The sequence below is a fragment of the Perca flavescens genome, chromosome 9, assembly GCF_004354835.1.
Source record: "Perca flavescens isolate YP-PL-M2 chromosome 9, PFLA_1.0, whole genome shotgun sequence".
Lineage (NCBI taxonomy): Eukaryota > Metazoa > Chordata > Actinopteri > Perciformes > Percidae > Perca > Perca flavescens.
In genome coordinates, this window is record NC_041339.1 from 9,738,980 (window position 1) to 9,758,018 (window position 19,039).

Below are 19,039 nucleotides of genomic sequence, written 5' to 3' on the forward strand. Positions count from 1 at the left end.
CCCCTTTCTGTGTTCCAGGACCGATATACAAATTATGCATTGAATATTATAAATAAAAGGTACCAAATTCATACAGTATGTAATTAATATAATATATAAAAAATGTATTTAATATATATATTATTAGGGCCCGAGTGCCGACAGCGGAAAAGGCCCAATTGAAACTGAAGGAATTATCATTTTCTGCAAATTAATCGCCTTTTTGAGGGGCTTATCATACTCAAAAACTCACCAAAATTGGCGGTCGCATCAATTCTGGGGAATATTTACGTATTTTAAGGGTTTTGGGAATAGGCGCACAAAAATGACTCGCTAGCACCCCCTACAAAACTTAAAAAATTGAGCCCCTGCAATACGTTTATCGTAGGCTCACGACACCTGGTACACATATGTAGCATGTCAAGACGTACAAAAAAACTCATTAAAGCCATACCAAAGCCGGTCTACGGAAAGCCTTTCCACTCCCTATTCAGCCCCATTGTACGGAATTTGGTTGCAGTTCCACCAGAGTTCCACTGGGGGTGATCGTGGTCCAGTGCAAAATGAATGGGACTCTAAGGAGCTAGACGGCTATATTTATCTCTTTTGCCTGATTGTTGTTGAGAAATCTCAGATGTGATTGTAGTTTTTGCAAGTTCAACATGGATTATAAGTCGAAAGTTGAATGAACGAGTACTTAGGTCCTTTCGATTTCTTACAGGTTGAGTCGTTGTTGCCCATAACACGCTAGCATTCTGCTAATTAAATGCTGATTGGTCAGTGAAGGACTGCTTACGATCGGAGATCCCGCTAAAAGTCAAGGTTCTATACTTACATTTATATGAACTCCTCCTAGAGATTTTATCCGATGGACTTCAAATTTGGTCTGTACCATCTCAACACCTTAAAGATGAAAATGTATTGAAAGAAAAACTTTTCGTCAGACGGTGTGAGCGTGGCGTGGCAGCCATTTTGAGCGTTTAGCGATGAATGAGAAAGTGGCTGTAACTAGAGATGTTCCAATACCGATACCAGTATCCGAGCGCCGACAGCGGCGAAGGCCCTATTGAAACTGAAGGAATTATTCTTTCTATTCGTTCTTTTTCCCGTCAAATGAATTGCCTTTTTGAGGGCCTTAACATATTCAAAAACTCACCAAATTTGGCGGTTGCATCAAGTCTGGTAAAAACTTACGTATTTTAAGGGTTTCGGGAATAGGCGCACAAAAGTGGCTCGCTAGCGCCCCCTACAAAGTTAAGAAAATTGAGCCCCTGCAGTGCGTTTAACGTAGACTCACAAAACTTGATACACATATGTAACATGTCATGATGTACAAAAAACTTCATTAGAGCCATACCGTAAACCCAACAGGAAGTCCGCCATTTTGATTTCAAAGTTTGAAATTAGTGCGATTTCCACATGTCGTACTTTAACGAATTCCTCCTAGAGATTTCATCCGATCAACTTCAAACTAGGTCTGTGCCATCTTAAGGTGTTAAAGATGAAAAGTTGTTAAAAGAAAAACTTTTCGTCATAGGGCGTGGCCGTGGCGGGGCAACCATTTTGTGCATTTTGCCGCCAAAACAGGAAGTGGGTGTAACTCGAGTGTACGTTGTCCGATTACCTCAAAACATTTCAGGATTAATAAGAGTCCAACCCTGAGGACAAATAAAGGCCGATATTTACTTAATTAAAGTCATAGCGCCCCCTAGTGGCAACAGGAAGTAGGCCTAAAAGTCAAGGTGCTATACTTTAACGAACTCCTCCTACAGATTTCATCCGATGGACTTCAAATTTGGTCCGTACCATCCCAACACCTTAACGATGAAAATTGTTGAAAGAAAAACTTTTCGTCAGACGGTGTGGGCGTGGCGTGGCGGCCATTTTGAGTGTTTGGCGATGAACAAAGAAGTTGTTGTAACTCGAGTGTACGTTGTCGTATCTGCCCGAAATTTCTCACGATGGGCAAAGGTCCAGGCCTGAGGACACCTACAGGCCAAAATTGACTTTTGGTCATAGCGCCCCTCCCTGGCCACAGGAAATGCGCCTTATATGACAAACATCATCGGATTTACATGAAACTTAGAATGTGTGGTCTACATGTGATACTGAGCCGCCCCCTATAATATGACCACGCCCACTTACTCAGGCCACGCCCCCTTTCATAACATTTGAACCGTTTAAGGTAGAGTCTTGTGTGAGGTGTCATTGAACTCAGCAGAGACTTCGTTTTTAATTGGTCATGGTTTGACCCGCCCCCCTATGCTTAAGCCCCACCCCTTTCATACAATTTGAACTTTTTAAGGTATACCCTTGTGTGAGGTATCAATGAACTCAGCAGAGACTTCCTTCTTCATTGGTGATGGTTTGGCCCGCCCCCTATGTTGAAGCCACGCCCCCTTTAATAAATGCTAACCCATCTAAGGTAGAGTCTTGTGTGAGGTATCATTGAACTCAGCAGAGACTTCCTTCTTCATTGGTGATGGTTTGTCCCGCCCCCTATGAATTAGCCACGCCCCTTTTCACAGCTAATTCAATTTTATTTATAGTATCAAATCATAACAGAGTTATCTTGAGACACTTTACAGATAGAGTAGGTCTAGACCACACTCTAATTTACAAAGCCCCAACAATTACAGTAATTCCCTCAAGAGCAAGCATTAGCAGTGGCTATTGCGACAGTTGCAAGGAAAAACTCCCTTTCAGGAAGAAACCTCGGCAGACCCAGACTCTTGGTAGGCGGTGTCTGACGGGGCCGGTTGGGGGTGTGATGGCGATAATAGTCGCATTAAAGATAGCGGAACAGTGACTTTGAAGGTAGTCGTTGTAGTATATTGTCACAGCAGGACGTTGCGGGATGAAACGTGGCGCTGCGGAGCATGGGTGGGTGCAGCAGACGCAGCAGGACGCGGCCGGGCATTGAAGAAACATAAGGACTCCGGGGAGTAAACTCCCCAGAGCTAGGTTAGTAACAAGCAGTTCTGGGACAGGATGCATACAAAAGGAAACAAATTAAAACATTGATGAGAGGGTGTACTGGCCTGCCTCCCTCTACTCTCACTATATTATTGATAGATTTATTGAATGATCAATAAATCTGATGACTACAAAGAGAAGCAGGTGGGCCGGGTTAGGCGGACGCTGCAACTCCTCACTTCTTAACTATAAGCTTTATCAAAGGGGAGAGTTTTCAGTTCATTTTTAAATGAGGTGATGGTGTCTGCCCCCCTAACCCAGACTGGGAGCTGGTTCCACAGGAGAGGAGCCTGATAGCTGAAGGCTCTGGCTCCCAGTCTACTTTTAGAGACTCTAGGAACCACCAGTAACTCTGCATTCTGGGAGCCCAGTGCTCTAGTGGGACAATAAGGTACTAAGAGCTGTTCTAGATAGGATGGTGCTTGACCATTTAGGGCTTTGTAGGTCAGGAGAAGGACTTTAAAGTCAATCCTGAATTTCACAGGAAGCCAATGCAGAGAAGCTAAAACAGGAGAAATATGATCTCTTTTCTTAGTTCTCGTCAGAACACGTGCTGCAGCATTCTGGATCAGCTGGAAAGTCTTAATGTACTTATTTGAGCAACCTGACAGTAGGGAATTACAATAGTCCAGCCTGGAAGTAATGAATGCATGGACTAGTTTTTCAGCATCGTTTTGAGACAGGATATTCCTAATTTTGGCAATGTTACGAAGATGAAAAAAGGCTGTTCTTGATGATTGTTTTAGATGGACGTTAAAGGATATATCCTGATCAAAAATAACTCCTAGATTTCTGACCGTAGTGCTGGAGGCCAGGACAACACCATCCAGAGTAGCTATATCTTTAGATAATGAAGTTCGGAGGTGTTTAGGTCCCAGTACAATAACTTCAGTTTTGTTACAGTTTAACATCAGAAAATTATAGGTCATCCAGGATTTTATATCTTTAATACATGCTTGAAGTTTAGCTAACTGACTTGTTTTGTCTGGTTTGATTGATAAGTATAATTGGGTGTCGTCCGCATAGCAGTGATAGTTAATTGAGTGTTTCCTAATGATATTACCAAGAGGAAGCATATATAAGGAGAATAAAATTGGTCCAAGCACTGAGCCTTGTGGAACGCCATGTTTAACTTTTGCGTACTTAAAGGATTTATCATTAACATTAACAAATTGAGATCGATCAGAAAAATAAGACTTAAACCAGCTTAGTGCAATTCCTTTAATTCCAACTAAGTGTTCTAATCTCTGTAACAGGATTGTATGGTCAATAGTGTCAAAAGCAGCACTAAGATCTAATAAAACAAGTATGGAGACAAGTCCTTTGTCTGCAGCAGTTAGAACGTCGTTAGTAATTTTCACCAGTGCCGTCTCTGTGCTATGATGCTTTCTAAATCCTGATGCTTTGGAGAAAATCACATAAATCCTGATTGAAAGTCTTCAAATAAGCTTGGTTTTTTCAGAAGAGGTTTTATCACAGTTGCTATGGAATAGAAAATCACATAACTGATTAGCAACTACTTTCTCAAGGATCTTGGAGATAAATTAGGTTGAAGGTTAGATATAAACAGTCTATGATCAGTCCCTCCCTGGAAAGGTTTAGAATTGAGGGCAAAAGGTTTTTTATCTCTAGTTATTTTTATCATTGAAGAAGCTCATGAAAAACTGGCTAGAGGAATAGATTTTGTGACTAAAATGGCTATTTGGTTGTTCTTGTTTTCTTCTAAATGATGAGTTATAGTCTGATGTCTTTTGTATGTTTGTTGCAAGTCAAACGAGACTCTTCCATTTTGGTGGAGATTTGTTAAAGTTTTGCAAAAACAGTTGAGATTTCCTTTTTGACCAAAAAGGCTCAGGCTGCTGCAAATGTAGGTATAAAACAAAGTATGAAAAAGTGGCACTGGATGGATTTAAGACAAAAATAATAGTTGAATGAAATCAAATTTGAACATATGTGTCAGTGGCTTGTTGATCTTTAGCCAATACATTGTTAGTTAATTTCCTATCCTGGCCTGGGACTCACATTCATACAGTTTGATAAAGAACTTTAAAAGAGTTATCATTTAGGTTTACTTAATTAACAATTGAATCAAATATGGCTGCAACTCCCCTCCTCGCCTGAGCCTCTAGGAATTTGAGTATTAATATGTCGCTGTCCTCAATTTTTGATTATCAGTCATTTATTAGTACTGTTTTTTAGTCTGATATTTAGTAATCCACATCTAATTTTCATCTCCATTGGTTTTTAATTCTGCATCCACCGTGTAGATGTGATTGTGTGCTCCATGGTTAGGTGCTCCGTCCAATCAGGTCAGCGGGGAATTTGAGAATAGGTGACTTTGAGCCGGGTAAAGAGCAGCCCTGCCCCTATGGCCCGGGAGGGCTGCAGATAGCCAACAGGATTGAAAAAACAACACTTTCGAGCCCCTGGTGACCCCAAGCGACTTTATAGTGAAAAAATTTCGCATTTTTTGAGATTTTTATGGCCAAAAATGGCAGCGTAAAATATTGCGACATTGATGTTAAAATGTTTGTACAGGTTGGCAGGATGGTCTGAAAAGGCTGTTTTGGTATAATATGAAAATGGCTGGTGGATTTCACTAGTTGAATGAATCAAATTTGAACATATGTGTTTTGTTGGTAAATGTTTAACAGATGTTCATTGATGTTAAAATGTATACAGGTCTCATCTTTCATGAACTTTAACTTATCAAACAAGCTCTCTCTCTCACTCCCGCTTGGTCAGTGGCACTCAGAGTCACATTATACTGATGTAAAGTCTGGCACGTGTGACTGCCGGGATTGGTTGCGGGAAACTCCGGTTATTGGTCAAATCTGTGGAAAAGTTGCGGTGATTGGTCAAAATTGCGAGTCACACCAAAGTCACGGTGATTGGTTGAATTGGCACGAATTGGCGCGATCGCGACATCACAAAATCCTGGAGGGACTGGTTGATGTGAATGGTGAGAAACGCAGTTGCGAGCTGAACATAGACTCACCTCGCCTTCACAACGCACAGAACATTTTTTTTACTTCTCACTTCATAGAAAGAACATCAGAACTGCAGTTATGTGATGACAGCAACATCATGAAAAAGTTAGCGTCGAGCCCTAGCTAAAACATCTCACCTCCATGTCTAAAACCTGATGCCAGTCCTTTTCTTCCTCATCAAAATAATACTGCTCCACTTCATCTTACCTCACAGCAGGCCTGCATCTATGCTGATCAGGATGTTCATGAGCCACTCACCAGGCATGTTGAAGGTGTGCGTGCGCCACACATCGGGTTCAACGATGAGCACCACTTCAGACACAGTTACAATGGCCATCCTTCTCCCTGTCGCTGTCCTGTTTCACCAAACCCCAGTAATGGCAGCTCACACATAAATTACTTTGTAAGATATCTAGCACATCGTGAGCTTGTGGCTACAGGCTTACTCCAATTCAATGACAAACCTCAAAATTATAGAGCATGGAAACCTGACACAGATGGATCTTCTGCTAAAATGGCTTGGCAAGGAGTCAGCAGAGCATGTTGAGCAGATAAGAGCAATACACATCCACCGTCCAGAAGCGGGACTGACTATGGTGTGGGATAGTCTTGAACAAGTATATGGCTCAGCTGAAGCAATAGAAAAAGGTTCAAAGTTATTGACCGTTTTCCAAGAATAACAAGCAGAGATGGGCCTAAGCTAATGAAGCTGAGCAACCTGCTAGTGGAACTGCAGGCAGCCAAAGCTGAAGGAGACTTGCCTGGCCTCTCTTTCCTAGACACGGCAAGAGGAGTCAACCCAATAGTACTGAAACTCCCGTTCCGTGTGCAAGAGAAGTGGGCATTGCTAGGTGCATCCTTCAAACTGCAGAACCGGGTGCCATATCCTCCATATGCCTACTTTGTAGACTTTGTCAGCCAGCAGCCTGGCATCATGAATGATCCAAGCTTCAGTTTCATCGTCCATGCAGACACGGCTTCTACAACCGAGAAAACAGCTGGAAGCCAAACAGACAGCGTCTCTTTCCACAAAACACGTATCTCCCAGGGCAACATCTGACACTGGCAAGCCCCCAACAAGGTTGGACAACAGCAATAAACTATGCCTACTGCATAAAAAGCCACACCCCCTGCATAAATGTCGTGCATTCAGAGAAAAGCCCGTTGAAGAGCGCAGAAAACTGCTAAAAGAGAACAATGTGTATTCAGCTGGCCAAAGAGAAAAGGCAGTGAAATTGTATGCAATCCTTGATGAGCAAAGCATAGGTCACTGGCTCACTCAAAGTTCTTTGAAGTGTTCAGTGACCAAAGTCCAAGCGCTCCTTACACACTAATAACGTGCTGGAATCTCTGGATATAACTGTTTGCATGTCGCTACCAAGTCTCGTAGAATGTAACGACATCCCGAATAACAGAGACAAAATTCCAACATCTGAAGTGGCTCTTCATCATGCTTATCTACGGTCAGGGCACACCTCATCCCAGACATTGACCCACAAGCCCCCATTAGGTAATGTCCACAAACCTCTGATAATCAACGCCGACTTGATTGCAGTGCCCAATACAATGGCGTGTCTCTCAATGATATGCTGTTAACTGGACCTGACCTGAACAACACGCTACTTGGAGTTCTGATCCGCTTCAGAAGAGAAGCCATCATGTTTACAGAACAGAATAGATGTTCTACTGTTTCCTGGTAAGAGAAGAAGACAGGAACTTTCTATGCTTTCTGTGGTTCTATGACAACGACCTCGCCAAAGTCGCTGTGGATTACCGTATGAGGGTCCATTCTTTGGTAACAGCCCATCACCTGCAGTGGCTATTCATGGCCTGCACCAGTCTGTTCAAGTCAGCGAGTTCCACATTGACCCAGCACTTTGTGATGCGTGACTTCTATGTAGATGACGGCCTGAAATCCCTGCCTACAGCTGAAGCTGCTCTAGATCTGTTAAAAAAGACACAGGATGTTCTCTCAAGGTCGAATCTGAGACTGTACAAGATCGCAGAAAACAACAAAGAGGTCATGGACGCATTTCCATCCAGCGATCATGCAAGTGACCTCAAAGACCTGGACCTTGATGCAGACATGCCACCAATGCAACACAGCCTCAGACTCAATTGGAACCTCCACACAGACTGTTTCCTCTTTGATGTCTTCAATGAGATGAACTTGCACCCGGCGTGGTGTCTTGTCAACGATCAATAGCATCTATGACCCGCTTGGATTTGTTGCGCCAGTCACAATCCAAGGCAAGGCTATCTATCCTGCGAGAGCTTACTGCTGAGAATGGTGACTGGGATGCTCCATTGCCTCAAGAAATGGAGGCTGCCTGGACTTCATGGAGAGCCTCCTTGTCCAAGCTGTCTGGGCTTTCCATCCTCAGAAGCTACACAGCAGCTTCACCGTCAGCAGCCAGCAGAAGAGAATTGTGTGTCTTTTGTGACACGTCAGTGAAAACCATCACTGCTGTGTCCTACTTTAAAGTCACAGATGCTGGTGGGAACAACCAGGTTGGATTCGTAATGGGGAAAGCCAAGCTTGCACCTCACCCTGAGCACACAGGGCCAAGACTGGAACTCTGCGCAGCAGTGCTCGCAGCAGTGCTTGCTGTCGAGTTAGCAAAACTGATCTCAGCAGAACTAGACCTTCAGCTCGATGCCGTAACCTACTACTCAGACAGCAAAGTGGTCCTGGGCTATATCTGCAAAGAGACCAGGTGCTTTTATGTTAATGTCAGCAACTGAATGTTACGCATTTGAAGATCATGTTGTCCAGATCAGTGTGTATCAGCAGATCAGAACCCTGCAGATCACGCAACACACTGCCCACCTGAAAAACACCAACTGGCTGAGTGGACCCAATTCCTGTCCAGACCAGAGCCCAGCACGTCTGAAGGCTCTTACAACCTCATTGATCCAAGCTCAGATCCAGACATCTTCTTCTTGTGTCCACCTTCAGCACTTTGACAACGCACACAAGCAGCTTGGTTCTCAACGCTTTGCCAAGTTTTTGACTTGGAAGTCCCTGTGTTGTGCATTGACTCGTCTTGTTCACATAGTTCGTCATTGCAAGACAACCCAGAGAGAAAACGGCACCTGTAAGAGCCAGCATTACTGCCAGGGGCGGATCTACCGGGGTGGCATAAAAGAAAGCCTTGCCACCCCTGCTGCCACCCTAGTTGGCAGCAATGAATTATGGTAAAAGTTATGGCCAATTTGACAATTTACGAGCGCGCGTCTCCAATGTCCGACTGCAGTGAATGCAGCATAAGATGACGCCAGAGCGGAGACAGCCTGTTTTGTTTGGAAAACTGAGTGTCGCAAAGCGAGGGAGCCAGGAGTCGCAATGAATGGAGACACAGGAGGAAAGAGGTCAAAACGGATTAACATCAATCAAGAAATGAAATTATAACGAAAGTACAGTGCCAGCATAGTTGCAATGCTGATTTTGAGATGATAAAAATCAGGTTGAAGAACGTTATTTCGCCAACTATACAATGTTACTTAGGGTCTGACGTTTGTTCTGTGTAAAGTAGGCTAAAAAAATCTAATATTGATTCAACGTCTGTCAAGGAAAACATTGTTACTTTGAATCTTACAGAAATGAAGAAGGAAAGGTAGCATATTCAGTGAGAGAGAAGACGAGGTGGAAGGAGAAATAAAAGAGGTGGAAGGAGAGAGAAGACGAGGTGGAGAGAAAATGGCAACAGAAACGTAACAGAGCTAGGATACAAAGCCAAGGCGACCAGGGACAGGAGGATGTGGAGAAAACCACAGCAGTGATATGGAGGGAGAGCATCACCAAGATGAGGAGGGAGAAAGCGAGAGACAAGATAACGTGCAGGGCTCAGACAGTGAAAGGGAAAGCAGAGTGCCTGGGCCATCACCAACGATCTCCAGTCGAGCTGGTCCACACGGTATGGAAATTGTTGCTGCATACTAGCATACTAGCATACTAAGAACAACAAATGACTTGAATAATTAGGGAAAGTTGTCAGTGTGAAAGTGTGATGAGATGGGGAGATGAGTTTTTATATTTTGTGTAGAATGTATTTTAGCTCTATTGCTCAGATTAAATATAAAAAATATATATAAATAAAAAAAAAAAAAACAAATAAACCTAAAACTACTCTCCCAGGCTAAAATGTTAGTGTGTGTTAACACAGTCTGATGGTTATAACTAATCAATGACAGTTCCTAATTTTATACAAATGCTGCCTGCAACGCTGCCTCTCTGACACAGTCGAAAACTGTTTGCTTCCACCTCTCACATATCTCCCACTCATCACCTGTGTCTTAACTTAATGCCTTCCCTGTGATAATGCCCCTTACTTCTATCATACTTCTATCTCCTATTAAGTGAGATCACATTGTACGGTCACTTAGTCCTAATATACTTCTATCATACTTCTGTCTCCTATTAGGTGAGATCACATTGTATGGTCACTTATTCCTAATATACTTCTATCATACTTCTATATCTCCTATTAAGTGAAATCACATTGTATGGTCACTTATTCCTAATATGAACAGTTTCAACTGAAACGTCAAATGCAGGACATTGATTGCATGAGATGAAGTTTGTCTGTCTGAGTTTGTATATGGCAGCCTGTGCCCTTTTGTAGTGTGTATATACTATTTCTCATCAAACTGTGATAACTGTGATTAAATTCAGTATATATACGTCTGACATATGTTGCCACCCCTCAAAAATACCTGCCCCCCTCTCGCCACCCCATAAATATTTTTTTAGATCCGCCCATGATTACTGCAAAAGGAGAATTTTCTGTTGAGGAATCCAGTCAAGCTTCAGCCATAATCATCCAAGTTGTACAACAGGAAGTTTATGGCCAAGAGATCAAATGTATCCAAAAACAAGAGAGGATACCAAAAACCAGTCCTCTGAAAAATCTGGATCCCTTCATTGACACTCATGGCCTTCTAAGAGTCGGAGGTCATCTTCACCACTCAAGCCTTGATCAGAGTGAAAAGACTCCTTTGATTATCCCTGGCCAGCTTCACATTGCAGTTTTGCTCATCAGATACCACCATGAGCAGATCCACCACCAAGGCCGTCACTTAACAGAAGGGTCTGTCCTTTCAGTTGGCTTCTGGATCGTTGGTGGGAAGAAAAGAGTGAGCAACATTATCCACCAATGTGTAACCTGCAGGCACCAGCTGCTCTTCTCACGCAAAAGGTGAACATTGTTCCTGCTCCTGCTGGCGAGTTTGGAGTAGCGGACCTCTACAAGTCCCAGTGGCGACAGGTCCAACACCTGTCCAACACCTTTTGGGACTGCTGGAGGAAGCAATTCCTCCCAACACTGCAGGCCTGCAAAAAGTGGCAAGCCACCCATCCAAACATCCAGCCAGGATGTGTTGTTCTCCTCAGGAACAGCCAAGTACCAAGAAATGAATGGCCTCTTGATAACTCAGACTTTCCCTAGTAAAGATGGGAAAGTGCGACAGGTTGAGGTGAAGGTTATTAAACCAGGAAGGACTGTTCTCTTTCTTAGGCCAGTCACTGAAATAGTGCTTCTCCTACCAATCGATGTTTAAGTTAATGGACTGTGCTTAGATTGTTGGGTGACGTGTATTCATATCAGGTGGGGAGTGTTTTGTTATCAATAAGCTCTTAAAAGTAAGAAATTAATTTGCCTCAAGTCTTAATAATTTCTCTATTTACGTTGCTGTCACTTTAACACTCTCAGTTGTCCACAATCGCTAACGATAGTGCTATGACTAATGTTACATGGTTGCTAGGTAACTATAAGTCACAGGACAGGCTGCACTCGTATGAATGAACGTAATATTGTTTACATGTAAAAATGTCTTTGTACAGCATAAACACTATCACAATCACTATCAATTTAATAGTCATGAATTATATTGTGTAACTGTAGAAAGGAAATATTTGAATTGATGAAATTACATTCTAAACATTCTGTAGGCTATATGTTAAAAGCTAGCATAGAATTGATTAGTCTGTTGTATGTTACAGTTTCACACTTTCCTTGTAACGTCATTAAACCTGTGGGCATGGGAATGATGTCTTCAGAGTCTTGATGTTAGGAGAGAGTTTAGCTGGCTGTTTGGTGTATAGAGCAATAACAAAGATGGCACACTTGGAGTTAAGCTTTTCTTTGAGAAAAGAACAAAGAACGGCACTGAAGTCATTTTTAAAAAAGGAAGATGTGTTCGGAGTTTTGCCGGCGGGATACGGCAAAAGTTTAATCTATCAACTAGCGTTGCTCTGGTTGGTTGTAGCGCTATCCAAATGCTTGCAGAGGGATTTTGAAAGACAACCGTTTATCCTGCCCCTCGGATTTGTTTATTTGTTTGTTTATTTAAAAGGATCCCCATTAGCTGACGCCGAGACGACAGCTAGTCTTCCTGGGGTCCAAACAATACATACAAAACGTGTATGTGAGTAATTACAATGGAGCTGCTCCCCCCGCGACCCGACACCGGATAAGCGGACGAAGATGGATGGATGGATGGAGTAATTACAATCATAACTCACAAAATATATATAAATACACATAAAAGAACAAGAAAAAGTAACAATACAAAAAGTACTGATTAGAGTAATAATAAAATAATGCAAAACAACATAGCACATGATACAACCTCGCTCAACCAATCCACGATATTATGATGTTGAAAACAAATACAGTCTGAGTATTTTTTTAAAACCAGTTTTTCCCTTGATTTCACGAGCCCCAACTGGAAGATTGTTCCAAAACACAATTGACCTATAAAACACGGTCCTCTTCATAGAGTCAGATTTAGGTAGGGGTAAAGAAATCTGTCGACTATTCGCCCCTCTTGTGTAATGTGAATGCATATCTGAATAGTAAATTATATTGTCATAAAGAAATTTTGGAATCCGAGTGTTAATAATTCTATGAAAATATCCTAACATATTAGCAGATAGTCTATGCTTGACCACCAGCCAAGCAAGAAGTTCTTGCATCTCTGCAACACTAGTTCTCGAAGAACAACCAAGAACCAGTCTTGCAGCCTTATTTTGAGCCTCTTGTAATTTTTTTAAATGACTGCTTGATGCAGCAGACCATACAACAGAACAGTAATCCAAATGACACAAAACCAAAGTACAAACAACACGACTAAACAACCGTGAATTTAGAAATTGTGCACATTTACGCATTACTGCAACAGCTCTGCCCATTTTAGCAACAACTTTGTTGATGTGGTCAGACCATGACAATGTAGAATCGAGCCAAAGTCCAAGAAGCTTCACCTTTTTTACTTGCTGTACATTTTGATCATTTACATGTATATTAATTTTAGGATTATCAGATAATCTATACTTAGAACCAAATATTATACTCATAGTTTTCGAAATATTTAGAACAAGTTTATTTGTTTTGATCCAGTTATACAATTTACTAATCTCACAAGACAGAACCTGATTAAGCTCTGAACATGTAGGGGCTGCATAATAAAGAGTAGAATCATCAGCAAACATAGTCAATGTAGCCTTAGTGAGTATATACGGCATATCATTTGTAAAAATTGAAAATAACAAAGGTCCGAGGCAACTTCCTTGAGGAACACCACAATCCAGGGACTTGCTACAAGATAATGCACCATTAAAATAAACTCTTTGCGACCTCTCCGTCAAATAGCTCTTAAACCACTTGATTGCTGAGGAAGTAAAACTATAACTAAGAAGTTTGGAAATCAAAATGTCATGGTCAATCACATCGAAGGCAGCACTGAAGTCCAATAGTAGTGTACCCACCAGCATTGAGGTATCAATTGATGTTAGCTAGCTATCCGACATTTGTGTCATTGCAGTGCAGGTGGAATGACCATACCTATAAGCATGCTGAAACATAGTGGTCAAATCATTGTTAGTAAAGTAATCTTGCACTTGCTCAAATACAATCTTTTCCAATAATTTACTTAGAATAGGCAAAATGCTAATAGGCCTACTATTTGGACCACAGAAAGTTGATTTTGTTTCTTTGGGTAAAGGCATTATCTTTCCCTCCTTCCAAAGTTTTGGACACACACCACTAATCAGAAATGTGACAGGATTGAGCCATGCCAATGGTCTTGATGTGGGTCTGGCTTGTCAGGCTAATTCTGTTTACCAGTAACTAATCATTAGTGCTTGAATCACAATCAATCAGAGACTAATTATTAATTAACCATTCGTTACTCATTCATTCCTCATGCGTTTCTCAGTAACTACCTACATTTTTGTGTACCTTATTGTAAAGTGTTACCAATAGATGTATAAAGGAAAAAAAAACAGACATTTCACTCCAAATGGAGCTTTCACTCTGTTTGAAATTTCTCAATTGATGATGTCATTGATTGAGAATGCCAGCCCAGTTTTTTTTTCAGGGGAATTGCCGATCCTGCTTCTGATTACAATAGTCAACATCAAAAGCGCATTTAAATCAATTTTTGGTTTAAAATCAAAATCGTGACATCCCTAGCTAGAGGTCCCAGCTATGATAGAGGTCCCAGAGAATGAGGCAAACATATCGCTCATGCCTAGTTTTTGGCTTTGGGCCACCAGAACCATGTGGCCAAACAGATTTGCCTTCAGAACTACTTCCTTGCCTGGCCATTTGGTGCACAGTTCCTTTTGGATCTCTAGGAATGTTAATAACTTCTTCTTTGTCATGGCTTGTGTAGTGTTGGCGGAGTTGTTTCAAGACATTCATGCTTGAAGGCTTTATATGATTGCTCTCCTATCTCCAGGGCATCAAGCAGGCTATTGGCCACACCTGGCGGGACAACCGTTGCAGTTGACAATCTGACAAAATCATATTGGTCTGAGTGGTACATATTGTTGAAGTAGTTTGCCATGCTCCAAAAAAGTGAAGTCATAGTCACCGACCCTATATTTTATTCTTTCATACTTGCTTATGATGAGCTTAATGTGGATTTTTAATGAGAAAGTAAATATATGTAAAGTTAAAAAATTCTGTAAAAAAGGGGAAACACTACTTTTTTTTGACTATTTTGCATACATAACTTTCAGACTAGTGGGAAAAAAAAACAATTTAAAGTTTTTTTTACTGCACTTTGTTTATTTGTGTCTGTAGATTTCTCCTACATTAACCAAAAGTAAGCATAATTTGAATATTTAAACAATATCAGAAAACTTTCAATACTTTATGGAAGTCATCAACTGGGGAAGTTGTAATTTAAAATACACATCTTTAAAGCCTATGTTCTCAAAATGAGTATTTCTCAGACTGAGCCGGAAATTTCCACTTCAGTAGCACTTATGGGGCTTACCCACTGCTAGTACCAGCTCTACTCGGCTCGGCTCGACTCGACAAATTTAGTACCGTCTCATGCGTGAGACGAGCATGGCTGGTCATCATTGCGACAGCGCAGGAAACTGCCATGACCTACACACACAGAACGTCAAAGGTGTGTGGTTTTTGATTCTTGGCATATTGGCTGTTGCCACAGCCAGAAGACAAATTTTGTTTCAAAAGATGCTGGAGGCAGCAAAAGAACACAGCTGGCTAAACTATTTAAAAATGGTAGGTTTGTTCAGGACACCCCCGTCTGTCGCAAGGAATCATGACACAGTGATTAGTGATGATTCTCTCCAACCAGTCAGCAGTCTGCAGGTTTTCACGTCACCTTTTGCTATCGCCTCAGCTCGCTTGAAACCTCAACGAAGGTGATAAAAAAAAAGTACCTGTTGGCAGTTAGTGTTGCTTTTGTCAACAAAAATTATGACGAAATATCGTCGGCAACGAACCTTTATCACATCATGTGACGATGACTATAATTAAATGTATAATGCAATATTGTTGACGAATAAAAACTAAATGTGGTTTACAAAATAAAAACTATGCTAAAATGTCTCTTCATTTTCATTGATCAAAATGAGACGAGACGAAATGTTATAATGTTATTTTGTCTCATTATTTTGCAGTATTTCTGTTTCCTGTGTCTCGCTTCAGGGACTGCATCAGTGCACTGCGGAGACGCAGGTGACGTTACTTCCTCAAGCCCCACTCGCAGCATTATTTAGAAGATGCAGCTGCGGTGAGTTAGCTAGCGTAAACAACAACAAACTAAATTAAGTCTGACACAGAGAAAGGGACCGATGGCCGGCCAGCCGGGGTTCGTCTTTGCGAGAAAAAGAAGAAACGACATTTCGAAAGAAAGAAATTTAGGTAAGGCAAGACATTAACGTAACGTTACTTTCTATTTTAGAAAGCTCATGCCAACTCATGAGGCTGTGGTTAATGTGTCTCATTTTAATGTTAGCTTTAAACGTTAGCCACTGGAGCTGAAAACGACAGACAAACGTCTGAATTGAATTTGGCATCAACAACATGACTTTGACTACTTTATTCTAGACCAATACATACATTTAAACAAATGGTATTGGCATTAACATGCCTCACAAGACTACTGCTTAGACTACTTCTGTTTTGATTATGTAGAACTTATTTTTTTTAAAGTAAGTGCTGTAGTATAACTAGCAGGAGACAAGTTATAATTGAGGTAAGTTTGGAGACATTACCTTATTTAATCATTAAATTAATAAATATTTTTGTTGTATCTCTTTTCGGTGTTGTAATTTGTAGACCTCCCTAAACACTTGTCTTATTGCGGTAGCAGTAGCAGCAACAACAGCAGAGAGCAGAAGCCAACAGGCAAGTGCTATTTACATAAACTTCTGGTGTACTTACAAACTTTCCAATCCATCATTTTATGAGTGCATAACCTATTTGTACTAGTGTAGAAGTTTGGTATCATTTTGGGCATTTTTAGTGGGGTAACTTATGAAATACAAACCTGGATCCATTAGCCCCTGCGCTAAGCTATTCAGCTGATAATGCTAACTCTCCCAATGTTCGACCCAGGTGAAAAAAAGCTTCTGGGGGGTTGTTTGGCTCAAGATCATGGTGCAAAGGACCCTAGGGTGAAATTACTCTGAACCATCACTTTAATAGTGAAGCAAGTCCCACCCAAGAAGATGGACAAACCAACTAGTGCTCAAGATTTCTTTGCCACAAGGAGGTACAACTTGAATGTATAAATTTTTTTCTGGCATTGTCATGTGATGCTATTTTATTTATTTTATTTAAATGTATGTGTGTGTACTTCTAACATGTTTGGTTGGTAAAATAAATATGTTGTAAATTCAAATCAGAGCATCTTCTGTGTCTGGAATGGATATATTCTTGAGTCTATATTGTAACAATAAGATATATATAATAGAATAAGATAAACTTGTTTGAAATAGTGTTTTGGCTAAAAGAAAATGTTGGTTTTGTCTATACTACTAGGTACGTATACTATGTTGACTGGGTTAAATAGAACTGCATTACTAAAAAGAGACTAAAATAAAATTTTCATTGACTAAAACTAGACTAAATGTCGTCAGTTTTCGTCGACTAAAGCTAGACAAAAATAGTCATGGATAATTCTGACTAAAATCAGACTAAAATGCTTAGACTTTTAGTCGACTGAAACTTGACTGGACTAAAAAGAGTAGGAACCTGACTAAAACTAATAAAAACTAAAGTGACAGCTTGACACAAAGACTAGACTAAAACTAAAATTAAAACAGGCCGCCAAGAACAACACTAGTGGCAGGTACCAGGGACTTTTTTTATAATGGAAAACCGAAAAAGGCGAGTAGAGTTGAGGTGAGTCGAGCTGGTACCATGTAATGGTAAAACGCCATAACATACACTGAACTTTCCATTTTCATTCCTATATTCTGAAGCTTTTTACAGTTCACATATCATTCATAGCCTAACAACATTGTATACCTAAAAACATGATGATAACAGTTTATATTGATTTCTTGAGTGATATAAAGAGATATCCTAAAACCTGGCATTATCCAATGCTCACATTTCCTTTCTGGATATGGAGCACATATTTAACAAGTGAATGCCTCATTTAAACATAATATTTCTGAAAACTTGTTATACAAAAGATATAAGTTTTATTGTAAGTTTTATGATGATAGATCAGTTAAAAATGTTGCCCATTCACCTGCAGTGACCTAGGCTACTTTACCAGTATTCACGTAGGTCTACTTTAACAGCATTTCTTTATTTAAAAACAAAAACAAAACATACATTCAAACGCATTGCTTTTTTAACAACAAACAACCTTTATAAGTGTTTTAGTTGCCTTAGGTTTAAGATTGCGCTAGTTTATCATGGCTACTAGTGGGGATGGGCATTTTCAGTAATTTCAACATTTGTGTACTCGCTTTAAATTAAACTCAAGCTAGTTACTCGCAAAAAGTGACGGTGGCTCTATAATAAATGGCCCAAAAAGTAAAAGCTTTAATAGGCCATGCCCCTCACACTGTGAGCTTTTTTATTGCACTTCCTTATCCCTAAGCATACTGTTTCCATTCCAGCCTGCTGTGAATCTACAGTATATGAATATACACTTAAAGTATCATAACTCACAGAAAACTGAAAACTGTAATGTCAATCTTGAGCCAATGGGTTGAAGATGTGAGGATTTTAATGAAGCAAAGGAGACGTCAGTACCTGGACACGACGAGCGGGAGAATCAGCATCTTCAGCATCCTCATCAGCAGCTCTCCAGGAAACTGGAAGTACTTCACCTCCTGTCAGAATGAGAAGAAGAATAAGAAATGTAGTCACAGGTAATTTTAGGACAAGCATCAGATAGCTAGTGAAAAGGAAACTGATGTTATTCCAAAATAATGAACAGGAACAACACATTGTTAGGATGTCTGGAGCACTGCCAGAGCTAAAAATGAGCTCTCTCACTGCAATGTCCTAGGAAAGGAAGAGTGAAGAATACTTTTTTTTTTATCAACAAATTAATGATTAAAAATGACCTGTGACTTAATGAAATGAGGATGGATATATCATGTCTTAAATAAGCTACTGGACTATTTTCCTTTATCTTTTGGCCATTAAAACGACAGGCTTTATGTGTGTATTTGTGAGATTTGTCTTGTGAATAAGGATTAATGCTTCTACTCCTTTCACTCAGGGACAATACACACATACTGTACAGCTACTGAGTTCTATCTCACACAGGCTCAGCCCTCCACAGTATATTTCCTTTGCAAACTT

The 19,039-nt window shown here is 40.6% G+C and overlaps 1 protein-coding gene across 1 annotated transcript in view; it reads right to left on the minus strand.

Annotated features, from left to right (window-relative positions):
• The window catches only part of slc1a7b (solute carrier family 1 member 7b), a 124,269-nt gene that overhangs the window by 50,772 nt on the left and 54,458 nt on the right, over positions 1 to 19,039 (minus strand). The window contains exon 2 of the mRNA XM_028588027.1: positions 18,482 to 18,561. Within this exon, the coding sequence (XP_028443828.1) occupies positions 18,482 to 18,561 (80 nt within the window). The remainder of the gene's footprint in view (positions 1 to 18,481; positions 18,562 to 19,039) is intronic.